The sequence below is a fragment of the Micrasema longulum genome, unplaced genomic scaffold (genome assembly GCF_059751315.1).
Source record: "Micrasema longulum isolate JH-2025_06_02 unplaced genomic scaffold, ASM5975131v1 h1tg001484l, whole genome shotgun sequence".
Classification (NCBI taxonomy): domain Eukaryota; kingdom Metazoa; phylum Arthropoda; class Insecta; order Trichoptera; family Brachycentridae; genus Micrasema; species Micrasema longulum.
Window position 1 is genome coordinate 351,291 of NW_028278669.1, and position 17,628 is coordinate 368,918.

General features: G+C 32.7%; 3 protein-coding genes across 6 annotated transcripts; 1 reads left to right on the forward strand and 2 right to left on the reverse strand.

Annotated features, from left to right (window-relative positions):
• Positions 1–306: 306 nt before the first annotated feature.
• Wbp2 (WW domain binding protein 2) lies at positions 307–11,369 on the reverse strand. Of its 2 annotated transcripts, none has more exons than XM_088235981.1 (7): positions 11,013–11,369; positions 8,999–9,173; positions 5,483–5,642; positions 2,675–2,805; positions 1,303–1,942; positions 693–778; positions 307–564 (listed from the first exon to the last, which is right to left on the reverse strand). In XM_088235981.1, exons 1-7 carry the CDS (start codon positions 11,066–11,068, stop codon positions 517–519), a joined length of 1,296 nt encoding a protein of 431 aa, XP_088092107.1. In that variant the 5' UTR covers positions 11,069–11,369; the 3' UTR covers positions 307–516. The 2 variants fall into 2 exon arrangements, with proteins under 2 accessions (XP_088092107.1, XP_088092109.1); XM_088235983.1 differs by having other exon boundaries at positions 1,879–1,942; positions 11,013–11,180.
• LOC148275237 (18S rRNA aminocarboxypropyltransferase) lies at positions 10,971–15,148 on the forward strand. 3 transcript variants are annotated; one of them, XM_088235986.1, is made up of 4 exons: positions 10,971–10,993; positions 12,142–12,415; positions 14,164–14,414; positions 14,843–15,148. In XM_088235986.1, the coding sequence occupies exons 2-4, from the start codon at positions 12,153–12,155 to the stop codon at positions 15,061–15,063; spliced, it is 735 nt and encodes a 244-aa protein (XP_088092112.1). In that variant the 5' UTR covers positions 10,971–10,993; positions 12,142–12,152; the 3' UTR covers positions 15,064–15,148. The 3 variants fall into 3 exon arrangements, with proteins under 3 accessions (XP_088092112.1, XP_088092111.1, XP_088092110.1); XM_088235985.1 differs by lacking the exon at positions 10,971–10,993 and adding an exon at positions 11,953–12,001; XM_088235984.1 differs by lacking the exon at positions 10,971–10,993 and having other exon boundaries at positions 11,980–12,415.
• Positions 15,144–16,907, reverse strand: LOC148275238 (uncharacterized). Its single transcript, XM_088235987.1, has 4 exons — positions 16,651–16,907; positions 16,338–16,553; positions 15,709–15,873; positions 15,144–15,603 (listed from the first exon to the last, which is right to left on the reverse strand). The coding sequence occupies exons 1-4, from the start codon at positions 16,762–16,764 to the stop codon at positions 15,463–15,465; spliced, it is 636 nt and encodes a 211-aa protein (XP_088092113.1). The 5' UTR covers positions 16,765–16,907; the 3' UTR covers positions 15,144–15,462.
• Positions 16,908–17,628: the final 721 nt, after the last annotated feature.

A 17,628-nucleotide genomic window follows, 5' to 3' on the forward strand; every position in this document is an offset into this window, starting at 1 on the left:
ATTGCATTTATGTTACCAAGTTTCAGACATTTATTGCCTTGTAGTGCAGTGGTTCATATTTGGCGCGAAATAGCCCAGCAATTGATGTTCTTATTGCAATGCGCTATGCGCCGAAAGGTGCAATACTTTTTTTTTTAAAGCTTTTTATCAGTTATTAAGAAACTAGTAGAAATTAGCTTTAAAATAACATATCTACTTACATAATGGTTTTTTTTTCTACAGTGGATATTTTAAATATTTAACAATACTTTAAAAAAAAATATGTATCTGTTAAAAAATTATTATTAATTTATGTAAAAGATATTATTTGGGTATCATAAAAAAACAGCAACCAACCCACAGTTAAAAAATAAATTACAAAGTGAATTGCTGTACCTCCCCCTATGCATTTTCTCGATTATTTTCTTGTGAAAATAATAAGCGCAAAAACAATAAAATATTACTTTAGAGGGCAAATAAATAATAATGAGTATGGGTGGTTGATGTAAATGGATTGTATTAAGTGATCTGTGAATTTCATTGGTCCTTTTTAGACACAGATTGCTGATAACTTGGTGGCTGCTCCTAAAACGGTAATAAAAATTCATAAAACAAATATAATATACCTGCAGTACATGTGGCACAACAACTCACAGCGAAGGAGACAATAAAAGCGTTATGTTCATAGTAAGAAAGCAGTTCAGTGTACTTACATAGTATGCTGGCGGTGGAACATATGCCATCTGGGGCTTATTGGGATCATAGTATGCACTTTGAGCCGCTTCTGCAGCTTTAGCATCTGTTAATGAGAGATTTACATCGAGTAAACAAAACAATTATCCTAAAAACTTCCGACTAATAGTAAAATGACAGCAGAAAGACACAAAATAAATGACAAGCAAAGCTTTTTATACATGTGAAGATACATTATGACAAAGATATTAATTTAATAAAATGTTACAATAACCAAATAAAGAGAACTCTTACTCGTAGCTCAAAAGTTGAAACTGTCGGTTTATTTCGAAACAATTTAAGTAATTATAAATACATTTATATCTGTCTTCTCTTCTGGCATGTATAACAAATATAAATATTAATTACATTTAACGAGAACATAATACAGATATTAAAAGATAAAAAAAGATTATAAAGTTATTTACATAAATAAATGTTGTATACAAACAATGTATAATAAAAATCAATATCAATTAGACCCCATAGTATTGACGAATTATGTAAATAATTTAGCAATAGATTAGTAAAGTTTAAAAGACAATTTTGCAACGTCACAATATAATAGGTAATTGTTTTACTCTCTCGTACCAGATTGTGGGGGGGCCGAAGCACCCGGTTGTGGGTATCCCGGGTACCCATCAGAATACCCTGGTTGTGCCCCTGGATATCCTGGTTGTGCGCCGGGATACCCAGGTTGCGCGCCGGGATATCCAGGTTGCGCGCCGGGATATCCAGGTTGCGCGCCGGGATATCCAGGTTGCGCTCCGGGATATCCCGGTTGCGCACCGGGATACCCTGGTTGTGTCCCGGGATATCCCGGTTGCGCCCCAGGGTATCCCGGTTGCACCCCAGGATATACTGGTTGTGCCCCTGGGTATCCCGGTTGAGCTCCGGGGTATCCTGGTTGTGCCCCGGGATATCCCGGTTGCGCACCAGGATACCCAGGATGTGCCCCGGGATTCCCGGGTTGTGCTCCGGGATAACCCATCTGAGGTCCAGGATATCCCGAATCAGCTGCAGAATAAGCCGGGGGCGCCCCAGGCACAGCTCCGGGGTACGGTTGCGCACCAGGGTAACCAGGTTGAGCCCCCGGATACCCTACTTGAGGTCCCTGGAAGCCGGCCTGTGGCGTGGGGCATCCTTGGCCTGGAGGCACGTTAATACCTGGGTAGGGAGGCGGGGCACCAGACACGAACACCGAATTGGCCGGTGGTTGATTTGGGAATACCTGAAATATTCCGTATTAATTATAATTATTCACAAAGAAATTTCATTATATGCAAGTGAACAAAAAGGAACTAGGAGAGCTACCAGTAATAATATTATAAAGTCATTTTTATTTATTTGGTCATGTTCTTCGCATTATTCTTAAACCATCATTCAATAGATTTACATATAAAACTATACAGAGATACAGCACATATAGAGCTATAAAATTTTTATGAAAATCTGTTTTCCTCAATTAGTTTCTATATATATTTATTACAAATACACATAAATATTTTTTATAGCTAGCATGATTTTAGGGCAAATATATTTTCCTAGAGAAAAATTACGATATGATCCCTGCACCCATTAACTCTAAAGACTGCTAAAAAATTATTTCTGCAAACGGTGCAAAAATATATTATTACGGGTATTTAAAAACAAAAATTTTACACATGTATTATAAATATATTGTTTAATAATCTATTTTCCATTATTTATAAAAATAATCATTTAATTTATGTCTGTTATGGCAAAATGTGACTTTATTATTTAAAAAAAGATTCTATTAAAATTTATGTGACATCACAGCCACACGAGTTAAACCTATTGTCCCAGAACTTTATATACTATACGCCCTATAGTAAGTAGTAGTAATACGGAACACTGAAATAACCAAACATCAAATATTGTTTTTTTTTAATTTGATATTTGCAGTTGCCTGATTTTTTTTTTAATAAAAAAAATTTCTTACATTAGTCGGGGGCACCCAGCCATAGTAGCCCTCCGGAGGGGGGGCGTAGGCCGGGGGAGGAGCCGCGTACGCTGGTCCACTCGGGGGGGAATAGGGGGGAGGGGCTCCATAAGCGTTCATTCCACGAGTAGCTGCAACAGAAAATTACCTTTTTATTATTTTATGATACGAGGGCTGTCCCAAAAGTACCCAACTTGATATAGAGATTGCGGTTATCGTTTGAAAAAAAATGTATGATCAAAAGTACCAACCTTAAAAAACTTGAAGTTTCAAGTTTCACTCACTGCGTTGTTTAATATTTATTTGACAGCCATCAATAATAAACTCTCTCAGTGAATTAGTAGATATAGAAAAAATTGGTCATCGTTATGTGATCCTTTCATTTGAAAGGTCTCAGTCGAACCAATATCAAAGCCAAGCTAGATTTTACTCTGGCAGAGTCAGCTCCTTCGTTTACAAGAGTAAAATATTGAGTGGTAGATTTTAAACGAGGTCATACTAGCTGCCGAGACGAACAACGCAGTGGTCGACCAAGTGAGGTAACCACGCCAGTAATGGTGAAGAAAATTTACAAAAAGTATTGCATTACTGTTGATTGAAAGTGTGCGAGCTAGCAAACATGATAAGCATTTCAAAAAGTGCTGTTTATCGCATATTGACTGAAAATTTGGACATGAGAAAACTGTGCGTGAGATGGGTGCCATGTTTGCTCACAACGGAACGAGTGTTTGGCGATGTTTCACGCCAATAAAGAATGAGTTTTTGCTTCAATTCATAACCATGGATGAAACATGGGTTCATCACTTCACACCTAAGACGAAGGAACCGTCAAAACAATAGACTGCAAGGGAAGAATCTACTCTAAAGAACGCGAAGATAGTTCTATTTGCTGGCAAGGTTATGTTTTTTGGAATGTACGAGGGATAATTTTTATTGATTATCTTAAAAAAGGAAAAACAATCAACGACAAGTATTATGCAGCATTTGAGTGATGAAATCAATAAAAAACAACCGCAATTGGCAAGATTATTCTCTTGTCTATAAGTCCATACAAATCCAGTATTTCCAAATATTTCCAAACAAAAATCATAGGTAACTCAAATTCGCTGTTAAAAATACAGTGTTTTTGTAAAAACAGCAAACGTCCACATTGATTTGTTTGAAAACAGCAATAAGGAAGTTTAGCCCTATGGGAAATTGGATATAAAACATGTATTCTTACCGCGGTCAAAATTAGAGCATTAAATTGCACTGCATAGATTCTTGAAAATGTATGAAAAAAAAAAAAAAGTTTTTGATGAAAATGAACTACTTTGCGTGAAGTCACTAATTCTTCCGAATCAACCAATGACAGGACAAGAGAATTGTGGTAGATTTCCAGTTTACGGCAAGTCAACTGACGAATCAACAGAATTCATTATGAAGGGGAAGAGAACTTGAGACGTCACACGTATTTTCAAAAATACAAAACTTTAAAACATCATAGCGCAGATAAATAAAATATTAAAAAATTGGCTTCGTTCATTAGTCTATTCAAAAATAAAAAAAGCCACTTCCTCAATGTCCACATGAATTTGTTTGAAAATATAAATTTTCCACATCAATTTGTTTGAATGAACAAAAAATATCCTCTAGCATTTATACCACTATGTAGCGCCACTATCATTTATTGTTTGAACATTTTAAGAGGTTCTTACAGAATATTTTGACAAATCTCAGGACGGAAACTTCAATACTATTCAAGTTTCTAAAAAACTGCTATTTTTATTTGACCATTCATACTAATTTCTTCATGGTGTGAAATAAAAACCACAAAGGTCCAAATACGGTCTAAAAACAGCAAATGTCACACTGACATTTTATTTCATATTTAAATATACATACAATATTTATACAAAATTTAAGTTCTATACAGTGCATTAAAATTATATGTATGATTTTATTTCATTCAAAGACATGAAAACCATAGTAAAATCACTCCTGAAAGATAGTTGATTTGTGACATTTGAGGTTTTTAAAATGAGGTATTCAATCAGAAAATAGTGAATCAAATAATTATATAGAATCTAATCAACTAAAATATGGTTTAATTTTTTATTGGATATTTATGACATTACCAATATATTCTAATTTATTTATAATTTTATTGCATATACATGCATATTTATTACCAGGAAAACTACATATGACATTAAGAGCATTTTTATATTAATGTGGAGTGTCCTCTGGTTAGGTTAGTTTCCATCTAACATGGCTCAGTCTATTCTAAGATGGAGATTTTTGTGTTTAAAATTACATATAAGTAGTTCTATCTCAATATTGAAAGACCATTAAAAACCAGAAAACTAAAACTACTTAATTATAAATCAATAACTTACTAAATACATTTTAAATACTAAGAATACATAATGTCACTTGAACGTAATATTGTAATAAATACAATAAAAATATATACAAATTCATATAATACAAAAATTATGTGAACCAATTATTTTACTTACTAAGGTTTTTGTAGAAATAATATTTTTTTATATTTAAAAAAAAAAACAAAATGACAGTTGTGCTAGCAATACGTAATTTCTTAAAAATGTATTTTAAACATGAATTATTTTAATAGTGTGCAATGTACAACACAATATAATTATGTGAACTGCTGCGTTGTCACATTTAATGTGGCAACACAATACTGTAATAACTTCTGATATTAAAAAATAGATTCTGATTCCTTAACAGCTATACCAAACAAAAAATGAAGATGGTTGGTTATAAAATAACCACAAGATATATGTGTTTAGTAAAAAAAATTACCCAAATATGCTGCCTTTAGCATAGCCTGTCCAAATTCAATAGCTCCGCCAGTTTTAAAAGTCATTTTGAATTTTGCATCACCAAACCAATTTCCATTTTCCTGAGCTCTGACATTTCCTTTGATGTAATTTGCTCCAAACACTGGCTGCTCCACGCCAACCTTAAATAAAGGTTTACAACAATATCATCATACCGTTCCCTTTATTCATCATCGTCATTTCCCTATCTGCACCCAGTGCAATTGCAGCGTATCTGGATCAATTTTACTATATGGAGGGTAAGGTATTCTGGTTTACATTTCAGGTGATAGTCCACAGACAAAGAAAACCAATATTTCATATCCCCCCCTGCCAGGACGGAACCCGGGACCACAAGCATGGTAGGCGAATGCGCCAACCACTGCACTACGAGGTTGACTTATCTCCACTCGATTTCCTTTTAATAAATATAGTAAAATGCTCTATGACTAAAAAAAATATCACAAAGAGAGGTTGTAGATACTTTGATTGTTGTCTTTACAGAGAAAAATACAATGCCGAATGATAAATAAGATAAGATTGTAACAAAATTTCTTACGCTTATCAAGTTTGTAATTTTCTTTTCGATAAGAATGGTAACGGTTATGAGATGGATGGAAAAATATAAACTCAGTATGAATTGCCCATTTAAAAGGAAATTACACAACAATTTACACATATTACTCTGTTTCAAATAATATCCTCACCATTTTCTTATAATCATTGTATTATACAAATGTTAATGAAATCAAGATGTGTAAACCAAAATTAATGATTAAGTAAAAGTATGCAGAAATTAGTTTATTTCGTAGAGGGCTAAAGGAGACAAAAAAATTTGGGATGATTTTCTGTTATCAAATATAAAAAAGGGAATAGTGAATTTATTTATCTTGGAAATCATGGACTTTTTAATAAACACGGGGTGCAAGAAAACTATTTTAAAAAGTAAGACTAATTACAGATTTCACTTTAATTTATTAGAATACAAAAGGAAAGGCGAAAAAAAAAAAATATATATTATAAAAAGTACATTAAAGGGAGAAGACATGGTTTAGTCCCAACTTTACTTTCCCCTCTCTCTCTCTCTGCTCCCATGAACATTTATATGTATTACTAAACATTCACAACCAACAATAATTCATTAGGTACAGGTAGTAGATATATGTAAAAGTAAAAGTTAGAAGTTAAGCAGAAGATAAATTTAAAATCGGGTTGTGGTCCTGTGGCTAGTATCTTGGACTCAGTGTCTTGGTCCGTGGTTCGAATCCCACTCTACCCCAACTCGATTCCATTTTCTAATAGTGAGTTATTTACAACTCGTTGAAAATGGCCCTCAAAATTAAAGATTTGGGTAAATCACACAAATATTTATTTTTCTCAAAAAAAAAAAAATGTCTTTTTACAGATCTAATATAACTATAGTATTTACAGTGTAATGTGTCGATATCACTAAAACTGCCATTACAGGTAGTCTCTATTCTTCGAAGAGTGCTATTTTTCATATAATTAGAATGTCGAAGAGTACAGAATGACGAGTTCTACGGACAGGGACTTAATATGAAATGGTACTAACAATTTCTGGGCTATCGAATAGGTTAAAACAATTTTATAGAGAAAGGTTATATCCAACATGATACACCTAGTTGCGAGATTTTTAATTTTATGAAAATTAGCGGACTCAGTCCTACTTGAAAACGTAACATTATATTTAAAATCTAATTGTCTAAGAAAACAGTTATGAATATGTTCAATGCGATTTTTATAAATATTATATTGAGGATTCCAAATCGAAGAACCAAACTTTAGGACACTACGTATATTTGAAAAAAAACTTTTCTTAATGCTTCAGTTCTTGCAAAAGGTTGATCGTATGACGAACCCTAACATTTTGTAAGCTTTTTCTACAGTATTTTCAATATATTTGTTAAATGTAAGTTCACTATCAAGTACAACACCAAGGTCACGGACCTCCGAAGAAGAATTCATAATGAACTCATTGATTTTATAACGACTGCGGTAAAAATAAATTTGCCGACACTTTTTAAAGTAAATAGACAATCTGCTTTTAATACAATTTGTGTTTAATCTATTAAAGTCTTCTCGAAGATTTATACTGTCTTGATCATTATTAATAGGTAAGTGTACTTTCATATCATCGGCAAAAAGACTGAATTGTGCGAACATGAAACATTGACTGATATCATAAATATGGATGTTGAAAAGGAGTGGCCTGAGGTGTGAACCTTGAGACACTCTTGATGGTATAGAAGCAAAGTTCGAACAGAAGCCACCGATTACAACAGATTGACAGCGATTTGTCAGATAAAAGTAAACCATCGCAAAAGATCTCCGTGAATACCGAGGTGTTCGGTCTTTAATAGAAGAGCAAGATGATGATTTACTCTATAAAAGGCTTTCGCATAGTCAGTGTAGATAGAATCTACTTGAGTTTTATTTTTAATTTGGGAGAAAAGGTATTGATTGAATTCAGCTAGATTTATGGTTACAGACCGTTTTCTAAGAAAGCCGTGCTGCTGTTCGGGAAAGTTTTGTGACAAATGAGTAGACTTGGTCATAAACAATTTTTTCAAACATTTTACCGAATACTGGAAATATGGTAATAGAGCGATAATTCTCGATGCAATTTTTTTTCGTACTTTTATGAATTGGTACAACATTTGCTTCCTTCCACTTGCTCGGAAATAATCCTTTAGATAGTGATTTTGTAAAAAATAAGAGTAAGTGGAAGAGATAATTCATGAGCGCAATTGATTATGAGTACTGGAGGTACCAGGGCCCCGATTACTATGGGAAGTTAACATTTATCTACTATTTTTGATAATGATCCTTAAGATAAAAATAACTTTATTTAATTTACTTTCATATGATTTTGAATTATCTATCCTTACCTCTGTTTTGGATAAATACATTGAACTCCTTAATTAAGATACCAGTCTCGAAGATGTCGCGAAAGCGATGTAACCGGTCACTGGATATTCCAAATTTGTAGATTAAAGTATCACTCGTCTTTTATTCATATAATAAATTTATCTACAAAGTAAAATTTAGTTTTTTTTTTTGAAAAGCAGAATATGTATACAATTTTTTCTTCTAAACACGGAGATACTTTAAATCTTCATGCAAATATAATCATTTTTGTATCCAAATATCGGTTTTTCTTTAGAGACTGTCGAAAATAACTCTGTAAACTTCCCATTGTAATTGTAAATGTATTTAAAGACAATGTCTTTGTTAATGTAAATGCTACTTAGATTGTCATCTGTAATTACATTGCATTGTGTATAATCTAAATTAAATTAACTGTGTACAGTTGTTTCTCGGTCAAAAACCGAATTAAAGTATTTAGAGAATGATTCACATACATCATAACGGAATAGATAATTGATATTGAGTGAACAAATAAAGAAATAATATATATATATTTTTTAATATATGAAGTCAAGGCTCCGTGTATATAGTAGTCAGTTGAAAGACTTACATCACTCAATGTTACAAATGGGAAACTGAAGGATTTCATAGGATCAGAAGAACTCTTGGTATTAAATATCATCCGGTGTGTTGTAAGGTACACTCGTCCAGTCTTAGTTCCTCTAAACTCGTGCCCTTGTTGTCCACTAAACTCAATATTCACATTTTCCGAAAATAAAAGAATACTGAAAAAAAAAACAGAATGTTTAAATTAATACAATGATGAAGTGTGATGTTTTGAAAATAGATAATGTGCATTTTTTTTTTGTTTTGTGCTATTTTTATGCCATTAAAGATGTTTCTTCAGTAGCTCTATTTAAATCATCTACATTGTCTTCCTCAATCTCACCTCTTTTCTTCTCTCTTTATTCCCTTTTTTCCATTGAAGACTAGTATCAATATGCATATTAATAGTTTTATGTTTATATCTACATTTTTTTTCTCACATAAGTTTTTTTCTATTGATATTTCTTGGTGGAACTGCATTTTAATTATAATAATAAAATACTTATATAGTTTTAATACACCTTTATTTATAAATTTTTACCAGTGACTGGGTTTGGTCGTGATCGACATCGTCAAGACTGGTAGGAGACTTAATAAATTTGAAAATGTTATATAATTATTATAGAATGCAATCGAACATTCATCTCTGTTAGCTATTTTGTTCATCATCATGTTTTTGATAAAAATACAAATTTTAAATTCCTTCATACATGCAGCAAAGGTCAAAAATTAGATAAACTTGAAATTTTAGAAATAAACCGCTTAAAGAATTGCCCCGATAAAATAATATTAAACGAACACGTTCATTCTCCATTATTGTATCCATTATTGTATCTTGGCAAAACGAAAAAATACTTTTTTACACATTTGATGGTTGAAAAGGCTTAAGGATCCCAAACAAAAAATTTAAGATACACTGCCAAGAAAAGGGTTAAGCCACAAAAAATCCTACAGTTAATATTAAACATTTTAATAATATTATATAATAACTATGCTCTTATTTGTATGTGTGAATGATTATAAAATATGTTTAAAAAATTTGTATATAATTAAAGATTGTTGTCAATAATAAATTAATACCGGTGACACTTTTGGAAAGAGTTGGATATTTAAAAGATAATTCATTTAAAAAGTTAACGTAAAAAATGTGATGTGCCTTGCAAGAACCCTCATGTTGTTACAATGTATTGAGATTTTTGTTTTACTCCAGGGCTGGTATTCCAAACGAAATTATAGCGCGGTATAGCGCGTTTTTACGTACTAAATATGCATTATAGCGCGCTGTAAACGCGTTCGGAATACCTGCCCAGGGGTGCTATTCTGAACCACTCTCGCGGCACGAGAAAACAGTTTTTCTCGTGTATTTTGTATGTAAACACACGAGATAATACGGACGCGAGAGCGTTTGAAATACCAGCCCAGGGATTATAACATGTATGTGTATTGATACATTATTTTGGCGATTTTTGTGTTTAAAGTTGAGCAATATATCCACTATTATATCATACAATATACCTTGAATGATAAAACCAGTTTAAACAAATAATTATATAATGATGTTAAATAAGCATTTTGTGAATTCGTAATCACGAACCAAATCAAATGCCATTTGACATATAAATATTGTTTTTTTACCATTCAACTCTTTTTGCAAAAAACAGATATACGCAGTTTAAACTAGTACAGTGATGGGCAGACGATTTGACATAATATTTATAATTATGTGTTCTCGGTAAAATCTAATTGTCATACTAAAATTCAAACAAGAATGTTCGTGTTCGTCGACAATTTTTAGGCATGATTTCGGACGAAAATTTAATTAACTCATTTTGCTTTTACCCTCGTACTAAAAATAAAAAATTATATTCACGCTAAAATTATATCAAATCAATATTGTTTCAGTGTACACAATGTGTCACTCTTCAAGATAGTGTCATTTATAACGATATTTCACAACGTTGAATCATGGATGATTTGACGCATAAAAATGGAAAAATAGGTGAAATTATTAAACTTACCCTTCTCCAGCGTGTAGCAAAACACCGTTATCAACATGGGCAGTGTTTAACGACATTTTTACCAACAAATAATAATAATACTCCTTGTGTAAATTTTCCGCTTGCAGCTGTCAAATCTTCCGCAAACGTAAAACGAAAACTTGTTCGAGCTAATCGGGTTGGCTGTTGGCTACTCGGCATTGTTCGGCATTTGTCGGAAATACTCGGCACATCTCGAAATGGTTCGTTAATAGTAATGTATTGTGTAGGTACGTGATATGTATTTGCAATCGATTTTCCTAGACCTCAAATCTGCTGTGAATCGCGCATCACGCACCAGCACCACACGCATTAACAAATATAGCAATAATGCACCTCGCCTGTGATGCAACCATTCATTCAACCCAAAACCAATACCCTTTTAATATTCGGAATTTATTATTGAATACTCGTACGCTGACCTGCTAAGGCTAAAAGTCGTAGCTGCTGAATTGCAAATTCTACAGATTACTGTTTTATATGGTTTAATGTTTTGGCAATCAGATTTCTTTTTTTTTTTACAAGATAATATCCGATTATCATATCTAGTCATCTCCACCGTGTTAACTTAAGATGTGGTACTCTTTCCATACCATTCCCTAAAATTTTGGAGCCAGGAAAGCAGAAAACTCTTCGATGGCCCGGCCCTCTTCTACCTTTTATATTCTTCCTTGTATTATTAATTGTTGGAGCTGATGATAATTTTCTCCTCTCATATTTCATATATATGTAATACTTTAATTAGGTAGCATCCATGAAATAGAATATGTGATAAAAGAAAAAATAAGAAACTCTGAAATTCATGTAGAAGGAAAAATATGGATTTTAGCTATATACTCTAAGGATATTAGATATACAAATTAGATACCTAAGATAATATTTTGAAAATCGATAAGCAATAAACTATGAACAATAGACGAATAGACACACAATACACCATAGACACTTCAATCAAAAAGTGAAACGTCAAAGTAAAGTTGAATTATCAAAACACAAATTCTTCAAATTAAAAACAAATACAAAATATAATATCATCATAACTAAACAGCCCCGTAGAGTTTTGTTTCCTTGCTCTTTTTAAGTCAAAATATCCAAATAGATGTGATTTTAGGTTAAGGGAATATGGCGCCTAACCACAAAAAGAAGGGACGAAATATTCCCAACAGAAGTAGGCCTTTGAAATCTGACCAACAATACGCCGAAACATTCAATGAACTTACAATAAACAGTGAAGCAGAGTCCAACAGTGATGAAGATGACGGCCTCGGAAATGAAGCTAATTTTACAGTGGCCATGTGGGATTTAAACCATTGTGATCCCAAAAAATGTTCTGGTAGAAAATTGTCCAAACATAAACTTATTAAAACCTTGAAACTCGGGCAAAGGTAAAACACGATGAAATAATATATCTTATCCCATTGTTTTGCCAAAAATGACATATATTTTCAGTTGAAAATACACAACACAACCTACATCATTAAGGTTTTAGCTCTTTTCATCATCATCATAATTCCGTTTCCGCACCTAATGGTGCATAGGGCACTGCATTGGTACACTAATTGCAGAGTATCTTGATATTTTTTTTGTTACATGAAGGTAAGATGATCGGTCTTACGCTTCAGGTACTAGTCCAGGGACTATGAAATATTATATTGTAAAAACATTATTTTAAGTAAATATTTCGTAACAACCATGTTGGGAATCGAACGCGAGACTTCTTGCGTGGTACTCAAATGCTATGACCACTACACCACGAGGCTGACCAAACTAGCTCAGCTCTTTTACCTCAGAAATAACAAATGTTGAACAATGCATAAAGCAAATGACAGATTATAAGCCCTGCCCTGGACTTTCATATTCTTTTATTTAATAAACTCCCAGAGGGCTCTTACATTATACAGTTAAAAGTGCAAAAAGCCTTATAGAAAATAACATAAAATAAAATCATAACTATTACACCAAACATGTAATTATTTCTAAAAAAAAGAAAGAAAAAAGGAAATAAAGTGAAGATGAGTAGACAATAAAAAGAGCAGAATTGAGGAGATGGCCATTTGATGGATAGGATAGCTGATTTGATTGCAGCAGGAGTGGTGTGGAGCAAGTCCAACAGCTCAGCATAATTATTATTAACAGTTCTGTTCAAAAAAATGTATTCGACTTTTGTCTGCCCCGTAGTCTAGTGATTGACACATTAGTCTACCATGCATAAAGCCTTGGGTCCAATTCCCGGTGAGGTTGACACAAAATATTTATTCAAAAAGGTAATTTTACACTGTAATATTTCATAAGCCCTAGTCTTTTTTTTTGTAGTTTTATTCACCTCGCTACTCTGGGGTGTTCTAACCATTTTTTTTGTTGCATATTTTTATGTTGGTAAGCTATAAATAAAAGTTAGTATCTAATATTACACTATCTATGACATATTTAAAAATTAATTACAAGATATTTATACAATTTTTTTTATGCAGGTTTATAGGGTAGTTAGGATATTGGCAGTGAGTGAAATGTTAATATTAGAGAGATCTGAAAGGAATTCAGGATAACAATAGTTTATTGGGCATCCAAAAAAAACATAGCTTAGATATTCCCCAAGCGGACATTCACACATGGCAGAGTCCCGGACATGAAATCTAAACAAGTAAAAACCATTGCAGTAGTGCCCAATACGTATTCTGCATATAGAGGTGTCTCAAACTTGTTCAGAATTACTTTAAAAAGCAAAGACTTTTCTGTTACATTTGGAAAATATGTTTTTCCTTGGCTTAAGAGAAGGCTACCCAACATTCTTGCCATGTGAAAGTTGCTTCTCCTTTATCATAACGAGGAGATCACCTAGTGGTAGTAAATTACTATATGCATAAGACTTATAATATTGCCTTCATATGTACAGCAAAAAAACAGAAGAAATAGGAAGCCTCAAAATATTTTAAATAGTTTTTTTTAAATGTTTATAAGATTTGTTCTTAAGATGAAATAAACTAACTTAATAAAGCATAAATTTATTATCAACTGCAATTGGAACACCAATGCAGTGCCCTATACACCAGGTACGGTTAAGAAAATAATACAAAAATGATAATTGTTGATCTATCTTGATTTCAGCGATTTAATATTATTTCTTTAAATTTAGGTTTCCCGGTTTGGTATTGACTCCAATAGGAACACAATGTGTCAGTCCAAAAGACAGAGGCATCATTGAATCTAGTGGGATTGCTGTTGTAGATTGTTCTTGGGCTAAAATTGATGAGACTCCATTTCACAAAATGAAATCACCGAATCCACGACTCCTACCATTTTTAGTTGCAGCTAATCCAATTAACTATGGAAAACCGTGCCAGCTCAGCTGCGTGGAGGCATTAGCTGCAGCAATGCATATTACTGGTTAGTCCATACTAACACTTTTAAAATATAAATGCCAACCAGTTTCATAACACGGCTGTTCCTTTGTAAAGGCATAAAAATAAACTGCGTCTATCCTAGCATACATGTCCTCTGTGTCTGCATTTAACATCACCCAACTAATATTATCGACTATAATTTAATTATATTGACTATCATCAAATTATAGTGAATTACTGTTTTGTATTAAGATTTATTTAGGATTATTATTTTTTTAACTTTGTTAGGATTTAGCACAAGACAAAGGTCTCATAGAGCACAGTTCGTTTTGGAATTAGAACATGTGTTGTGATTGCTAGCAAGAAGCACAGCATCACCGGCATCTTTTAATATATATCATCACCCACTTTTTATATTATATAATATTCAACGAATCAATGATTCATTCACTTACACTAATTTATTTTTAGGACACAGTGAAGAAGCTAAATTTTATTTATCGAAGTTTTCTTGGGGCCACTCTTTTTTATCATTGAATTCAGAATTGCTGGATATATACGCATCGTGTGAAAGTAGCGCGGAAGTCATACAAGCTCAAAATAAATATCTTCAGGAAGCTAAAGAACAGAAAGAGGAAGAACCTGATTTACCTCCATCGAGCACCAGTGAATCAGAATGTGAAAGTAATTAACGTTATGATCCGTAATTAATGTTATGATCTGTGATATACATATTATATATTGCATGTACACATAATGAATAAAACTCATACTAAATTATTTATTTTTATTTTTCCAATATTTTACGTTAATACAACATGAATCCACAATCAATCAAAATAATAAAAGAAATTTATAGTAGTAAAAAGAAACAATATTTTTGTAAAAAAGGTTTTGACTTTTATATCAAACAGAAAAACTGAGGAGAAATAGTATATTAGCAGACAGTTAGTTCCAAGGTACGTCCTTATTACGGGACAAAAAAGGAAATACACCTACATGAAATGTTTACTCCAGTTTTACAATACTTTTTGGTCAAAAGTCGAAAAATGAAACAATTATCTTAAGATTACACTTATAAAATAATAATTTTAGTTTTTGTCTTTCACTTTAATGAGGTCGGCGAGATTTATAGCTACACACGGCTCCTTGGTATCCGTTTTGGGATTTTTATCCAGGATCTCTGTAACGGGGTAATAATTCTCCCGGTTGTCAACATTCCACCCAGAGTACTGGAAAATAAAATTTAGTATTAAGAAGACACATTCAATATAAATTCGAGATGCCCCATCTTGCGGGGTACAGCCGAGTTTGGATAATTATGTGCAAGTACTTACAACGCATGTGCATTTGTGTAGAGTCTTTCCATTAGACTCCATGGGAATGTACTTCTGGAGAAGCGCCTTCCCGTCGATCTTCCAAAGATTGATGTCAGCTGCTTTGGAGGAGACCTTTTCTCCGTCCCACTGCACGTCACTCTTCAGCAGGACAAAGTTCCCAGACTACAAATAAATTATTTATTTTGTTTACATATTTACTTGATAGGTAAAATCAAAACTTAATTTAATCAGTAGAGCATGCGCTGTCTTTTTTCTTCGATGTAATGAATTTAGATTGTCTTGGAATATTTTTTTAATAAATTGTTTAAACAGAACTTATAAGTTATCTCAGTATTGTTAACAGTAAAATTATTGAATTCAAAGAATAATTCCGATAAAACAATAAATCGAGGTCCAAGAACGCCTTAGAAAGGTTGTTTGGCGGGATAGCCCTTGTATGTGTTTCTTCTTTGAGAAATATCACATTATTTCGTGCAAAATGATATGGTATATACATTTAAATTTAAAGGTAATAATTATAATTATTTTTGTTCTACCAATAGATAGAATAATTAATTTAAAAAAACTTTGCTTGTTGAGAATCATCCAAGCATTTGTGAAGAAAATGTATTATAAAGTTAACTTACATGAAAATGCTTGGGGACATCCTTCTGCTGGCTGGAATCAGACTTGTTTCCATCAGATCCGTTTTTTTCATCGTCGGAATCCTCTTCCTCTTCGGCTTCTTCGAGTTCACTTTCTTCCGATGAGGAGTTCTTAGAGCCCTTCCGTTTCTTTTTTGTTGAAGTGTTAAGCGCACCTCTAGACGGGCGCTTACGAACTCCGCCCCTGGCCGGTGCTTCCTAAAACATAATAATTTTCAATATTGTTGCAATAATAGGATAAATAAACGATAAATGTTTGATTTTCTAGAATAACTCCATTAAAATGTATGTTTACGGCTGTGGCGTCGGGCGTCCAGTCCTCGCCGGAATCCTGAAATTCTTCCGGTTCGTCTGCAACTTCTGAGGAGTCCTCATCTTCGGATTTCTTGATATTTTTTCTTTTACGCATGATGGCGGGCTTGAAAATTAACGATATGCAACTCCAATAAAAACGTAAATCGACTAGAAGCGACGCCAACAGCCAAAAGCAAGCCGGATTTTAGCAGATTTCTGAGAAGCTCGAGAAGGAACCATAAACTATAAACTGGATATGATCAAAGACAATAACGGCGATAATTTTTAATCAATATCCATAACCAAGAAACAAAAAACGGCTATGTTTTTCATTCAGTCTGTACCTGATGAATAATATAATAAATTATTTGTAATCGTATACTTATAATATTGCAAAATTATTGTCTAAAATATCATGTTGTTTAACATTTCAGCACAACAGGGGTTGTAACAAATAGACATAATTTGTCTTAGTGAGGATAAATACGACCCATCGTAGTCTCTCTCTCGCTACCATCATAGATAAAATACATAATATACTGAACAGCTACTATTATGTCCATTATCATACATTTTACAGGAAATATTAGAATAAAAAAAATTAAACTATTTTTCGATTTCAATCTATTCTTAATTTTGATAATTCAGGTAAAATAAAACTATTGTTTGACGAATAATGTTAATGACTTAAAATTAACACTCTTAGAGATCTCGTACTGGTTCTGAAAAAAAATTTTTTTTACTTTAAGCATGATGGTAAAGGGGAAAATATTAAAAATATATAGACATTGAAATGGAAAATATATATACATAAAATATATATAGAAAATATATAGACATTGAAATATTTTTTTTAAATCCACACCAATTGAGACGGGTTGTGGCCCTGTGGCTAGTCTCGCGGACTCTGGATCAGAAGATCCGAGAATTAAATCCCACTCTACATAAGAACTTGTTTCCCATTTTATAAAACGGATAT

Excerpts from the sequence above, each read along its gene's own strand:
- Wbp2 (XM_088235981.1), bottom strand. The coding sequence starts at position 11,068 with ATGTCGTTAAACACTGCCCATGTTGATAACGGTGTTTTGCTACACGCT. Across the intron at positions 9,174-11,012 it reads TTGCTACACGCTGGAGAAGG|TATTCTTTTATTTTCGGAAA; the intron begins GTAAGTTTAATA and ends TTTTTTTTTCAG. Across the intron at positions 779-1,302 it reads TTCGGCCCCCCCACAATCTG|ATGCTAAAGCTGCAGAAGCG; the intron begins GTACGAGAGAGT and ends TCTCATTAACAG.
- LOC148275237 (XM_088235986.1), top strand. The coding sequence starts at position 12,153 with ATGGCGCCTAACCACAAAAAGAAGGGACGAAATATTCCCAACAGAAGT. Across the intron at positions 12,416-14,163 it reads ACCTTGAAACTCGGGCAAAG|GTTTCCCGGTTTGGTATTGA; the intron begins GTAAAACACGAT and ends CTTTAAATTTAG. Across the intron at positions 14,415-14,842 it reads TGCAGCAATGCATATTACTG|GACACAGTGAAGAAGCTAAA; the intron begins GTTAGTCCATAC and ends ATTTATTTTTAG.
- LOC148275238 (XM_088235987.1), bottom strand. The coding sequence starts at position 16,764 with ATGCGTAAAAGAAAAAATATCAAGAAATCCGAAGATGAGGACTCCTCA. Across the intron at positions 16,554-16,650 it reads GGACGCCCGACGCCACAGCC|GAAGCACCGGCCAGGGGCGG; the intron begins GTAAACATACAT and ends ATTATGTTTTAG. Across the intron at positions 15,604-15,708 it reads TACACAAATGCACATGCGTT|TACTCTGGGTGGAATGTTGA; the intron begins GTAAGTACTTGC and ends TTTATTTTCCAG.